This window comes from Chrysochloris asiatica, unplaced genomic scaffold (assembly GCF_000296735.1).
Source record: "Chrysochloris asiatica unplaced genomic scaffold, ChrAsi1.0 scaffold00004, whole genome shotgun sequence".
Lineage (NCBI taxonomy): Eukaryota > Metazoa > Chordata > Mammalia > Afrosoricida > Chrysochloridae > Chrysochloris > Chrysochloris asiatica.
Window position 1 is genome coordinate 38,498,149 of NW_006408522.1, and position 12,561 is coordinate 38,510,709.

The window sequence follows — 12,561 nt, forward strand, 5'->3', positions numbered from 1 at the left end:
AATTGGGCTGCGAACCTTAAGGTCAGCGGTTCGAAACTACCAGCCGCTCCGTGGGAGAAAGATGAGGCTTTCTACTCCTGTAAAGATTTATACCCTTGGAAACCCTGTACAGGGTCGTTATGGGTCGGAACCGACTCGATGGCACTTAACAACAACAATAGGAGCGTTGGAATGGGTAGTGGTGGGATCGCCCAGTGGTTTACGAACTAGAGAAGGGATTTGTGTTGTGGGCTGGAGTGGCATCCCTCACGCTGTCTGTACTTGTTACCTGTCTGTGTTTCACTGGGAATAATGAAAGCAGTATGCATACTAGACAGAAGCTAAACTGAGGAGTTCCAGCTTGGTAGGTAGAAAAGCCCAATCATTGTCTTCACCGGGGTTAGGAAGAGCAGTGTGCTGGATCTTTTAGCTCTTGTATTGAGAGGTCATCGAGACAGTGTACAGTCCTGGTGCTGCACACTGTACTGTATCTGCCCCGTCCCTTCGACAGACAGGTGAAATGACTTCCATCTTCCTTTGGAAGGACAGTCACCCCCAGTCTCCTCGGAAGTGTCCCAACCCAAAGGCAAGTGGTATTCCAGGGAAGAGTTGATCAATCAGAAATAATGCCGTTTACCTGTCCAGGTGGCTAACTGGCATTGTCACTACACTGAAAGCTCAAGTTCTAGCTCCTATTTTAGGGGGAAAGGTTCAATGAAGAAAACATGTGGTAGGTTGTATTTCCAGGGTGTTTACAAGTGGGCATATTTTAAAAGGAAGGGTGCCTTCTTCCATTTTTGGAAGAGATTTTAATTTGATCGAAGTCTCAAATATCTAGAAATGGTTCCAATCTCAGCTTATACTGGCCAGATTTTTTTTTTTTCCTCTTTCCTTATGCCTTGTAGCTCTTTTTCTTGTCATTTGTATCTCTACTAAAAAGTGAATACCGAGCAGAGAAAATCTAAATGACCCGCTCTAGTCTTTGTTGACAGTGCTGATAAAAGGTTTAATGGAGAAAGAACTGAAAGTCAGGCAAACTGAGAACTCTGAATTCTCTATAGATGGAGATACTGTGTGTGTAGGGCACATTATGTATTATCTATATTCTGTTTTCCTTGCTGCTGTGTGAAATGAGGCTGTCTATATTTGTAACTGTCAGTGGGAAAGGAAGGAGCTGTTGGTAATAATATTGCATTGTTGTCATAAAGATGTCTCTGAATATTTCATTTTAGCCACTGACACCTTCAAAGCCACCAGTAGTAGTGGACTGGGCCTCAGGAGTCTCTCCCAAACCGGATCCAAAGACCATAAGCAAGCACGTCCAGAGGATGGTGGATGTAAGTTCAGTTGCCTTCGACAATAGCAAGGAACTGCCTGCAGTAGTTCTGCATATGGAAGGAGCAGGGAGGGAGCAAGCATAGTGGTGTGGAAACACAAGGGTGAGAAACTTGAAACTTGCTTATATGTGAGCAGAGGAAACCACTTCTCATATTGTGGCTGCCTAACAGTTCAGAATTATGTTTTGACCACACACTTTGTTTAATATTGGGGGAAGGGTGTCTCCTATTAAAGACCCAGCTAAGGAACTTATGTTTAAAAGGTTGTTGGTTATTTAGGGGCAGAGAGGTGTTGGGAAAGGTTTGAGTCAAACTAAAGGTAACAGTGATAATCTAAAACTAAAATATTGGTACTGCTGGACCAAAGCATTGTGCAAAATGCTGAAGCGACAGTAGATACTTTCATGCTTCTACATTTATCCTTGCGAGCCACTGTCTGTTCTCCACTGGAACAGAAAATTACAAGGCAATGAGTGGCAGACTGGAGTACTGGACTGGGGCAGCGGCAAGCATTTCCAGCTGAGCTCTTTAGAGCAGCTTCATAGAGATGGTGCAGAGCTGAGGGAGGAAAGGCAGGCAGAAGTGGAGGGGAACACCCCCCTGGGCAGTGAATTAGGAGTTTGCAGGAGCCAGAGGTAATGGCATAATTGACAAGCTTATGGAACTGAAAGCACAAAGGCCACCCTCCAGATCCAGATACCAGCAGAGGCCTGGGAGTCACTGGCACAAAAGGAGTGTGTTTCTTTGTTCCTCTCACTCAGGCTGATGAGAGGCTTTTAACCAGCTGCCCCAGCCCCTCTTTGTCCATTGGCTAAAGATAGAGATGATTGGTTTCTCTTTGGGAATCACCAAAAAGACTTTTTTTTCTTCACAGTCTGTCTTCAAAAACTATGATCATGACCAGGACGGATACATCTCTCAAGAAGAGTTTGAAAAGATTGCTGCAAGTTTTCCATTTTCCTTCTGTGTGATGGACAAAGACAGGTGAGGCTTGGTGTATAGGAGTATGTGGTTATGAACCCTAGCTAGTAAACAAAGTTTATGAATGTGTCACTAGAAGAATATTTACATTGGGTTTGTAGGCATGGTGTATTGCTGCTGCACTCCCGTAATGAATATTTACAGCTAAAAGAGTTAAACATCAGATGAATGCCTGCTTTTAGTTTGGAGCACAGTGTTGTTAGGAGCCGTGGAGTACGTTCCTACTCAGTAGTGACCCTTTGCACAACGGAATGAAACACAGTACCAGCCTCACAATTGTTATGTTTAAGCCCATTGTTGCAGCTACAACAGATCGGTTTTAAAGTGCACAAGTTTCAAAAACACCTCAGCATGGAAGATTCCATTCGTCCAAAAGCATAAGAATAGTGGTGGTGTGCCGTGGAGTCTGTTCCAACTCATAGCAAACCTGTATAGGGTTTCTGAGGCTGTAAATCTTTACAGGAACAGAAAGCCTCAACTTTTTCCCATGCAGAGGTTGGTAGATAGGAATTGCTGACCTTAAGTTAGCAGCCCAACTAGAAACAAAAAACTTTAGTCTTTCTTCTTGCTTTGTCCTTAGAATTGTGTGGAACAACAAATAGTTATTAATACCTCGTATATTTACTTTCTTCAAGGTCATGTACACTCTAGCTTCATTCTCGATATGAAACAAAATGTAAAACAGTTATGCACTGTCTAAAGTCAGAAACTGCAGTATGAGGCATTTTCCTCCCATTGTGTATGTATATATATATATAGTAGTGGTTACGAATCGGGCTATGAATCACAGGGTCAGCAGTTCGAAACTACTAGCTGTTCCGCAGGAGAAAGATGAGGCTTTCTGCTCCAGTAAAGATTTACAGCCTCAGAAACTCTGTGCAGGGTCACTGAGTCAGAACCGACTCCATGGTACTCAAGAACAACATATGTATATATATATATATTTTAAAGGTTTTTATTGTGGATTGAGTGAAAGTTTACAGGGCAGGTCATCAGTTTTACATTCAACAAATAATACACCTTGTTTCATTACAATGATTATAATCCCTGCCATGTACCATCAGTTAACAGTATTTCCCTCTATTCATTTTAGCTTTTTTTAAAAACCAAAACAAAACAAAAACACTCAGGTATATTTAATAATTTACATCTCCAAAGGGCACATTCTGCAAGTCTGCCTCCTGGCCACCGGCTCTTAGTCCCTCTCCTCCCATGACTCTAGAGTCCTCAGCCACTCCCTCTCTCCATGCCCCCATCTCTGCCTCCATCTCTGGCACTGTTGCTTCTCTGGATAAGGTCCCACATTCTGCTTGTGCTCTTCTCCCTTGATGGTCCTAGGGTCCTCTGTTTCTGGTTTGTAGGATTAACCACTTCCATGTTTTTGTTAAAAAAAACTTCTACCTTTACAATTGTGACAGTCTCAATTAGTCATGATAACAATTATTCACTATTGAATCATAAGGAATCGTATCCCCATCTCTTTTCACCAGATCCATATACAGAATGAAAACTATTCAGTGGGGACTCTTTCTCCCCCCATCACACTCTTAAACTACACTCCCTCTTGAAACCTTGTAAGCCAGTCCCTTCGTGCCTTTATCACCCCCTCATTTTAGTTAGCCAGTATCTAAGTTGCCTGTCCCTATCTACCCTGTGTACAGAGGGGATAGCATTGATACTTGATTGTGAAGACTCCTTCCCTCTCTGTTGGTAGAGTTACTACCTCCATGAGTCTAGGTCAGGTTCATCAAATTGTAGCAATTTACACTTGTTTATAAAAAAAAAATTTTGGGGGGGTGGTAAACTTCCTTTAGTTGAGTTCTGATTATCAAGCCATCAAGGCAAGGTCAAATGGGTACTGTTTGCAAGTTTGGATGTTCTTGTGCATTTCCCCTCACTTCTTATCAGCTGGATGCTTCACTCTCAGCTCTAGCCTTCTGTGGCTATGTCCTTGTCCATGGGCTCAAGTGTCCCTAGGTCTCACCACACTTTGGACCAACCAACCCTTCCTCTTCTCTCTCATCTCCAGGGGTCAACAGGAGTCAATGGACTGGGGTTGAATGCAATCCATTTCTTCATTGCTGCCTTTCTCCCTCTTCCACTCATCAGTAGACCAATGTGGTCGCCAGCAAGTTTACATGCCTGTTCATGTGTTCCCTTTGAGTTTCAGTCTTAGAGGGGAGTTTGTCCTGAAGGAAATTGATTGCTTGCCTTGATGGCTGCCCGGCAAACACCTTGCTTATTCTTGTAGTAGCCAGTCATGCTGACATTTTTGTTTTGGGTTTTTCCTGATGATCTTTCTTTGAAGATGTATCTTCTCCTGCTCTCACTATTTCAGGCTAGTCTGCTTGTCCTTGCTAGTGGAAATGTCCCACCTCAGAAGATTCTGCATGGGACTCAGGATTCCACCTAAGGTCCTATACTCTGCAAAGGGTCCACAAGAGGCCTATTTCACTGGGCAAGATCTAGAACCCTTTTTAGGTATTCCAATCAGTTATAGGCTGAAGACGGGCTTATAAGTTTTCTGTAATCATGTTTCCCAACATTCCTTTCTATCCCACTCAAATGTCTATTTTACAATTAGTAGGCAAGGGAAAACAATATTCATAAGTCAAACCTCTTAGTATTATTTCCCCTCTTGAAACTATGCCTAGATCCCTGTATCACAGAGCCCTGTTGTTCCAAGGTTGAGCATGCATCACTATTACCTCTGTCTCATTTAGGCCATGAAAACCTGTCTGAGTGTTCCCCTATCTATCTTGTTCTTCAGCCTCCTCCCCTTGCTTGTATTGCCCTCACCAACACCCAAACTAAACCCTCTACCCCAACCCCACTGTTGTGGTTACCTTATATTCCATTAATTCTTCCCTCCATTTAAGACAGTCTGTTTTATCCTGAATCTACCTGACCTTCCCACCATCTGGGTCTCTATTCCTCTGAGTTTACCTTCTTTCACATTGTAATTGCTTTGATCATAGACTGACCTCCCAGATCCTCTGTTCTTATAATTTTATTCTGTTCTTGATGCTTCCATTTGTGGACTGAGTTCAAAGTGATGCTGCCATGTACGTCATTCTCTGGTTATTGTCTGTTCTTGTTGGTTCTCAGTCCACAGAACTCCCATTAGGATGTTTTTCATTGCAGGGTTGGCTTTGGCAAAATCCCTTACCTTCTGTTTATCCTGGAATGTTTTGATTACACCTTCATACTTGATTGACAGCTTTGCTCAGTAGAGGATTCTTGGTCAGAAATTTTTTCTTTCAGGGTTTTATATATGTCTCCCCATTGCCTTCATGCCTGCATGGTTTCTGCTAAGAAATCCGAGCTTAATCTGATTTGCTTGCTTTTGTATTTTCCTCTTTTCCCTAGCTTCTTTCAGGATTCTGTCCTTATCTTTGATTTTGGAGAGCTTGATTATTATATGTCTTAGTGATTGTCTTTTAGGGTCTAGTCTTCTTGCGGTTCGTTGAGCTTCTTGAATGCCTATCTTTTCATTTTTTAGGATGTTAGGGAAATTTCTTCCTGCAGTTCATCAACTATCTCCTCTGTAAACTTGTGTGATTCTTCCTGTTCTGGAATGCCAATAATTCTTAAGTTATTCTTCTGTAGCGTTTTCCTCACTTCTTCCATATTTTTCTCAACTCCATTGTATAGTGTTTTGACACATTTTATAATCATTTTTCTGAATTCCTTCTCAGGCATTTCCAAAGTCTGCCCATCTTCCAGTATAGTGTGTAGGTCTACTTCCAGCTGATTTGCCTCAGTCACTTTATCTCATTTCTGGACATGTGCTGATATGGTCATCTGTTTCTGTTTTGGGGGCATATTCAGGAGTTATCTGTGGCCTTAATACTTAAATGAGTGTGTATTTTGGTGTTTTTTTTTATGCTTTCTGATTGCCTTGAAGTAGGTGTGATCAGGAGATGGGCTTTCCTCTTCATTCTTCTTCCTGAGAAATTTCAAGATGCCACTGTTGTTCATTGTAACGTAACTCAGGATTTAGTTTTTGGCCTATTTCCTGATTAGTCTGCCTGTCCTGCTCCACAATCCCCATTCAGGCCTTTTTCCCAGTGATAAACTGTTCAGGGCTGGCTGTGGACGTTTTGCACTACTGTTTGGTATTAAGTGGAAACTGTCATTTTAAATTTCGAGGAGATCTGTGTGCAAGTGTAGTAGAACCCTCCAGGAGTGGGGATGGGAAGTCCACTCACTCAGGCACCCCCTCTAGCCAACAGAGTGGAGGTGTACAGACAGTGAAAGACCAATGAACAGATACAAAAAAAAGTGTCCACACCTTTATTTCCACGGTTCTGTCAGGTGTCCATGGCTGCTCTGATCCTTCCCCTGGTTGGTGTTGCCCAAGATGGCAGCTCCGGGAGCAGCTGAGTGTCTTGGATTAGAAAGCACTGCATTTCTTGCTTCTGCTACAAATTCCCCTAGCTTAAACCTTCCAACCTTCTAAATAGTCCTTCATATGTGGTTCAGAGTTCTGGCACCATCCTGAGCCTGCTTGGTGCGGTATTGTGTTGTTGCTGATGGAGGTCCTCACTGCACATCTACTCGATCCGCCATCTTCTCTCACTGTATATATTTTACGTAATTTATTTTCTAATTCTTAGAGACAGTAGACAATTAATTAGAAGAGCCTAGTTGAGCCAAAGAAAAGTCCATGGAAATGAGTAATGACATCCCACTTGCTTATTACATAGTATTCATGTTTCCTTAAAAGAAGGGCTCAAGGAAGTGACTGACCATAAGGTTATAAAACACACTGCACTACTACTACAGTCCTGGGGTGGCGCTGTAGGATCAGCACGAGTGCTAGCCACAAGGTCGGTGGTTCAAACCCAACAGCCAATCCTCAGAAACCCTACACAGGGTTGCTATAAGTCAGAACCGACTCGATGGCACTTAATACCACCAGAGGGATCATTTTCTAAGACTGGAAGGCACACTGACTACTAGCCACCACCCCCTGCCCTGGCTCACATCTTTGCCCTGTCATTCCCTGGCAGGGAGGGCCTCATCAGCAGGGACGAGATCACAGCCTACTTCATGAGAGCCAGCTCCATCTACTCCAAGCTGGGCCTAGGTTTTCCTCACAACTTCCAGGAGACCACCTACCTGAAGCCCACCTTCTGTGACAACTGTGCTGGATTTGTAAGTTGTTTTTAGAGTGCTTTAAGATTGAAATTGGGTGTAGAGACAGGATGATTCATATTATAAAGACAGCCACAGACCTTGGGACCATATTAAGTCATTCCAGCATTGCCAACACCGGAGTAACACTTGCCCTCATCTTCTCCTGACTTCTTGACTTGTTTTCCCCTTTGGTGCATGAGGCCTGCGAGGAATGGTGTGGGAATGTGTAATTGGGGGCTGGGGGTGGTAATGCTTTATTTTAAAATTCATGTGTTGTTTCAAATGTTAGGGGGAAAAATACAGGCACACCTCAGAGATATTGTAAGTTCAGTTCCAGACTACCGCAATTTAACAAGTGTCACAATGAAGTCAGTCACAGGAATATTTTGGTTTCCCAGCAAATATTAAAAAGTTGTGTTTACACTATAGTTTAAATACAAAATAGCATTATGAAAAAGTTGGAAGTATTTGTGAGAATTACCAAAATTTGGCACGAAGTCAGCAGTGGCTGTTGGGTAAGTGGCACTGATAGCTTTTCTTGACACAAGGCTAACTCAAACCTTCAATTTGTGAAACACACAGTACTTGTGAAGCACAGTAAAAAACTAGGTATGCTTGGAAGAGACACTATCACCTTTAAAGAAATCACCTAGATGCTGCTCTTCCTCTGTCCCACTCAGCCAGTAGTTCCCTTCCAAACCTGAGTTCCTGACCACAGGACTCTGGACTCTGGTTCTTGTCTGGAGTTCTGAACCTTTCATTACAGTCCTGGAAAAGGCCCAGATCATAAACCCGCTACAGTGAGCTTCTTAAGAACATCTGACTCTCATCAGCACAAACTTTTCCTGTTTTTAATTTAAGGGCAGATGAAACACACATATAAAAGGTTTCCCTCCCAACTTAAAGGAGGGGTGGAATCAGGGAAAATAAACAATGGTTGGCAATGTGTAGTTTCACTGCAGAGAAATGAACCCGTGGACTGTTCTGAATGGTTCTTCTTTGTCCCATAGCTCTGGGGAGTGATCAAACAAGGATATCGATGTAAAGGTAAGAGTCAGCTTTGGCCATTACTCACATCTCCCTAGACTAGAGGGCTCTCTGCAGAAGTGTTTCTACCTAGAGTTGTTCCTTCTGTCCACCCCAAGGGTGGCTGCAACCACACAGGAGAGGAGTGCAGCTTTGCCTTACAAGACTCTCTCCTCTGGAAATAAGGATGGCTGGTAGGAGAGTTTGCTGTATTTCAGTCACAGAAGGGTGGGTCTCCAAAGAAAAGGACAGATTCACCTCTGGAACAGAAGATAAATGGTTCCCAGAGGATCTTGTCAGCTTCCTTCCAACAGGTAACTGAAATTTCAGGAGTGAAGGCGAGGCCATCTTTCACCAGAGTGGGCATATGTGCAGGATGACCAACTCACTTTTCATCCAATAGAACGCTGTTTTTGAGTCTCACTGATAGAGTTTTGACAAGATTGTGAAATCCAGTGTTTACCATGTGAAAAAATTACTAGCTTCCTTGGGAAGACTGGATAGGTGTGTGGGATAAAAGAGTACTGCATGAATTTGGCCTTGAGAGCTTAGGGAAGAGAGAAAGTAAAAGACTTGCTAACAAAGTGTCTTGTCCACAGACTGTGGGATGAACTGCCACAAACAATGCAAAGACCTGGTTGTGTTTGAGTGTAAGAAGCGAGCCAAGAACCTAACAGCACCCACAGACAACAGCACCTCTATGGGTCCAACACCCAGTCTTTGCTCACTGGGAGCCAGAGAGCTGCTCCGTGGTAAGTAGGCACTGGGAACAGTCTTCTTGGAAAGTGAAGAGGAATGGGTATAAAGTATGGGAAAGCATGATTACTGCATTTCTAGGACCTGAGACTCACTGAGACCTGATGTCAATTGCTAAGCCAGAGCTGGTCTCACCCAGTTTTGGATTTTTAAATCCAGTCTAAGTCTCAGACCTAGAGATACTAGAATAGCAAAAGACCAACTAGGCATAAAAAACAACAGGCAAGTACAGGATTCACTGGAAGGCACAAACCATTTAGCACTTTATTACTGAAAAGATTGGCAGTTTGAACCCACCCAAAGGCAAGTCATCAAAAAGGCCTGGTGATCTACACTCTAAACAACATACCTTTAAAAGCCCTATTGAGTGCAGTTCTGCTTTGCAACACACGGGGTCACCATGAGTTAGATTTGACTCAGTGGCAATGGTTTGGGGTTTCTTTGTTTACACCAAGTGCAGATACTGACATCTGGCTAAGACAGTGTCATAAGTTAACACTTAACCATACCCCTCTATTCCGATCCCAAGCAGAAAACAGTGATAGGAAAGTAAGTATGTGCATATATATGTATGTGTGCACATATGTTTTTGTTGTTAAGAGCCATCAAGTCAGTTCCGACTCATAGCAACCCTATATAGAGTTTCCGAGGAGTGGCTGGTGAGCTTGAACCACTGACCTTGTGGTTCAAACCAACCTGGCAGTCCAGTGCATTAACCCACAGCACCATACCAGGTCTCCATATATAATATATGCATAATATATGTTGTGGTGTTGGGTGCCGTCGAGTCACTACCGACTCATAGCAACCTTATGCACAACAGAATGAAACACTGCCCAGTCCTGTACCAATCTCACAGTTGTTGCTACACTTGAGCCCTTTGCTGCTGCCACTGTACCAATCCATCTCATTAGGGGTCTTCCTCTTTTTCACTGACCCTCCACTTTACCAAGAATAATGTCGATCTCCAGAGACCAGTCCCTCCTGATAATATATCCAAAGTATGAGATATGAAGTCTGGCCATCGTGGCTTCTAAGGAGCATTCCGGCTATACTTCTTCCAACACAGATGTGTTTGTTCTCTTGATAGTCTATGGTAATATTGTCTTCCAACACCATAACTCAAATGCATTAATTCTTCTATGGTCTTCTTTATTCATTGTCTAACTTTCACATGTATATGAGGTTACTGAAAAGACCATGGCTTGGGTCAGGCCCATTGTTGTTAAGTGCCCTGGAGTCAGTTCCAACTCATAGTGACCCTGCACAAGGTTTCTGAGGCTGCAAATCTTTACGGGAGCAGAAAGCCTCATCTTTCTCCCATGGAAAAGCTGGTGGTTTCAAACTGCCAACCTTGAGGTTCGCAGCCCAACAGCTTTGCTCTTCGACACGGCAAAGAGGTCTTGTGCAGCAGATTTGCCTAATGCAATACATCGTTTGATTTCTTGACTGTTGATCCAAGCAAAATTAATTCTTTGACAACTTCCATATTTTCTCTGTTTATCTTCATGTTATTTATTGGTCCACTGGTGAGTATTTTTGTTTACGTTATGTTGAGGTGCAACTCATATGGAAGGCTATCGTGTTTGATCTTCATCAGTAAGTATTTTAAGTCCTCTTTACTTTCAGCAAGCAAGGTTGTATCATCTGCATACTGCAATTTGTTAATGAGTGTTCCTCTAATACTGATGTCACATTCTTCTTCATATAATCCAGCTTCTTGAATTATTTGCTCAGCATACAGATTGAGTAAGTGTGGTGAAAGAATACAACCCTGGTGCACACCTTTCCTAGTTTTAAACCATTCAGTGTTCCATTGTTCTGTTCACAAAACTGCTTCTTGGTCTATGTACAGGTTCCTCAAGAACACAATTAAGTGTTTCGGAATATTCATTCTCCGAAACGTTGTCCATAGCTTGTCATGATCCACACAATCAAAAGCCTGTAGGTAGTCAGTAAAGCACAGGTAAACATCTTTCTAGTATTGTTTCAGCCAAGATCCATCTGACATCAGCAATGATATCCCTCGTTCGACGTCCTTGTCTGAATCCAGCTTGAACCTCTGGCACTTCTGTTAATGTATTGTTGCAGCCATTTTTTTATCTTTAGCAAAATTTTCTTGCATGTGATATTAATTACATTGTCAGATGATTTCTGCATTCCATTGGGTCACCTCTGTTTGGAATGGGCACAAATATGGATCACTTCCAGTCAGTTGACCAGGTAGCTGTCTTCCAAATTTCTTTGCATAGGTGAGTGAGTGTACCACTAGTGCTGTATCAGTTTGTTGAAAGATTTCAATTTGAATTCACTCCATAAATGCCAGGAGCATTGTTCTCTTCCAGTGCCTTCAGTGCACCTTGCACTTCTTTCTTCAGCATCACTGGCTTTTAATCAAATCTTAATCAAATACTACTTCTTCAAATGGTTGAACATTGCCCCCCCCCCTTTTTTTGATACAATAACTCTGTGTATTCTTTTGATGCTTTTTGTCCATAGAATCCTTCAATATTGCTATCAAGGCTTAAGTTTTTTGTTTTTGCTCCCCCCCCACCCAGTTCCCTCAACTTGAGAAATGCTTTGCATGTTCTTCTCTTTTGATCTCCTAATTCCTGGTCTTTACAATTTTTATTATAATATTTGACTGTCTTCTCAGAATAATCTTTGAAATTTTCTATTCAAATCTTTTGCCTCATTTATTCTATTTGTTCTAGCATCTCTACGCTGGAGAGCAAGTTTCAGAGTCTCTTCTGACATTTATTTTAGTCTTTTCCTTCTTTCCTGTCTTCTTAATGATCTTTTGCTTTCTTCCTGTATGATGTTCTTGATGTCATCTCACAACTCTTCTGGTCTTCAGTCATTAGTGTCTAATGCTTCAAATCTGTTCTTGAGATTGATCTTTAAATTCAGGCAGGCTATGTCCAAAGTCATATTTTGGCTCTCATGCACTTGTTTTAATTTTCTTCAGCTTGAGCGTGAACTTGCATATGAGCAATTAATGGTCTGTTCCACAAGTTTGCCCCTGACCTTGTTTTGGCTGATGATACATAGATTTTCAACCATTCCTTTCCAGATGTAGTCAATTTGATTTCTGTGTATTCCATGAGGTGAGGTCCATGTGTACAGTCATCAATTATGTTAAATTTAAAAGGCATTTGCAATGAAGAAGTCATTGGTCTTTCAAAATTCTTTCATGCAATACATTGTTTTATCATGAAAGCTCTATTTTCCAATTACAGATCCTTCCTCTTTGTTTCTCACCTTTGCATTCCAATCACCAATAATTATCACAACATCTTGATTGCATGTTTGACCAATTTCAAACTGAAGAAGTAGGTAA

The 12,561-nt window shown here is 42.1% G+C and overlaps 1 protein-coding gene across 4 annotated transcripts in view; it reads left to right on the plus strand.

The window, feature by feature from the left end:
* Positions 1 to 12,561, plus strand: part of RASGRP1 (RAS guanyl releasing protein 1 (calcium and DAG-regulated)) — a 91,572-nt gene that overhangs the window by 66,372 nt on the left and 12,639 nt on the right. For 2 of the 4 annotated variants that reach the window (XM_006831785.1, XM_006831786.1), the window contains exons 11-14: positions 2,191 to 2,300; positions 7,313 to 7,457; positions 8,450 to 8,486; positions 9,065 to 9,217. In XM_006831785.1, coding sequence (XP_006831848.1) covers positions 2,191 to 2,300; positions 7,313 to 7,457; positions 8,450 to 8,486; positions 9,065 to 9,217 — 445 coding nt within the window. Of the gene's footprint in view, positions 1 to 1,211; positions 1,317 to 2,190; positions 2,301 to 7,312; positions 7,458 to 8,449; positions 8,487 to 9,064; positions 9,218 to 12,561 lie in introns of all 4 variants that reach the window. The other 2 variants (XM_006831784.1, XM_006831787.1) reach the window with 2 other exon arrangements.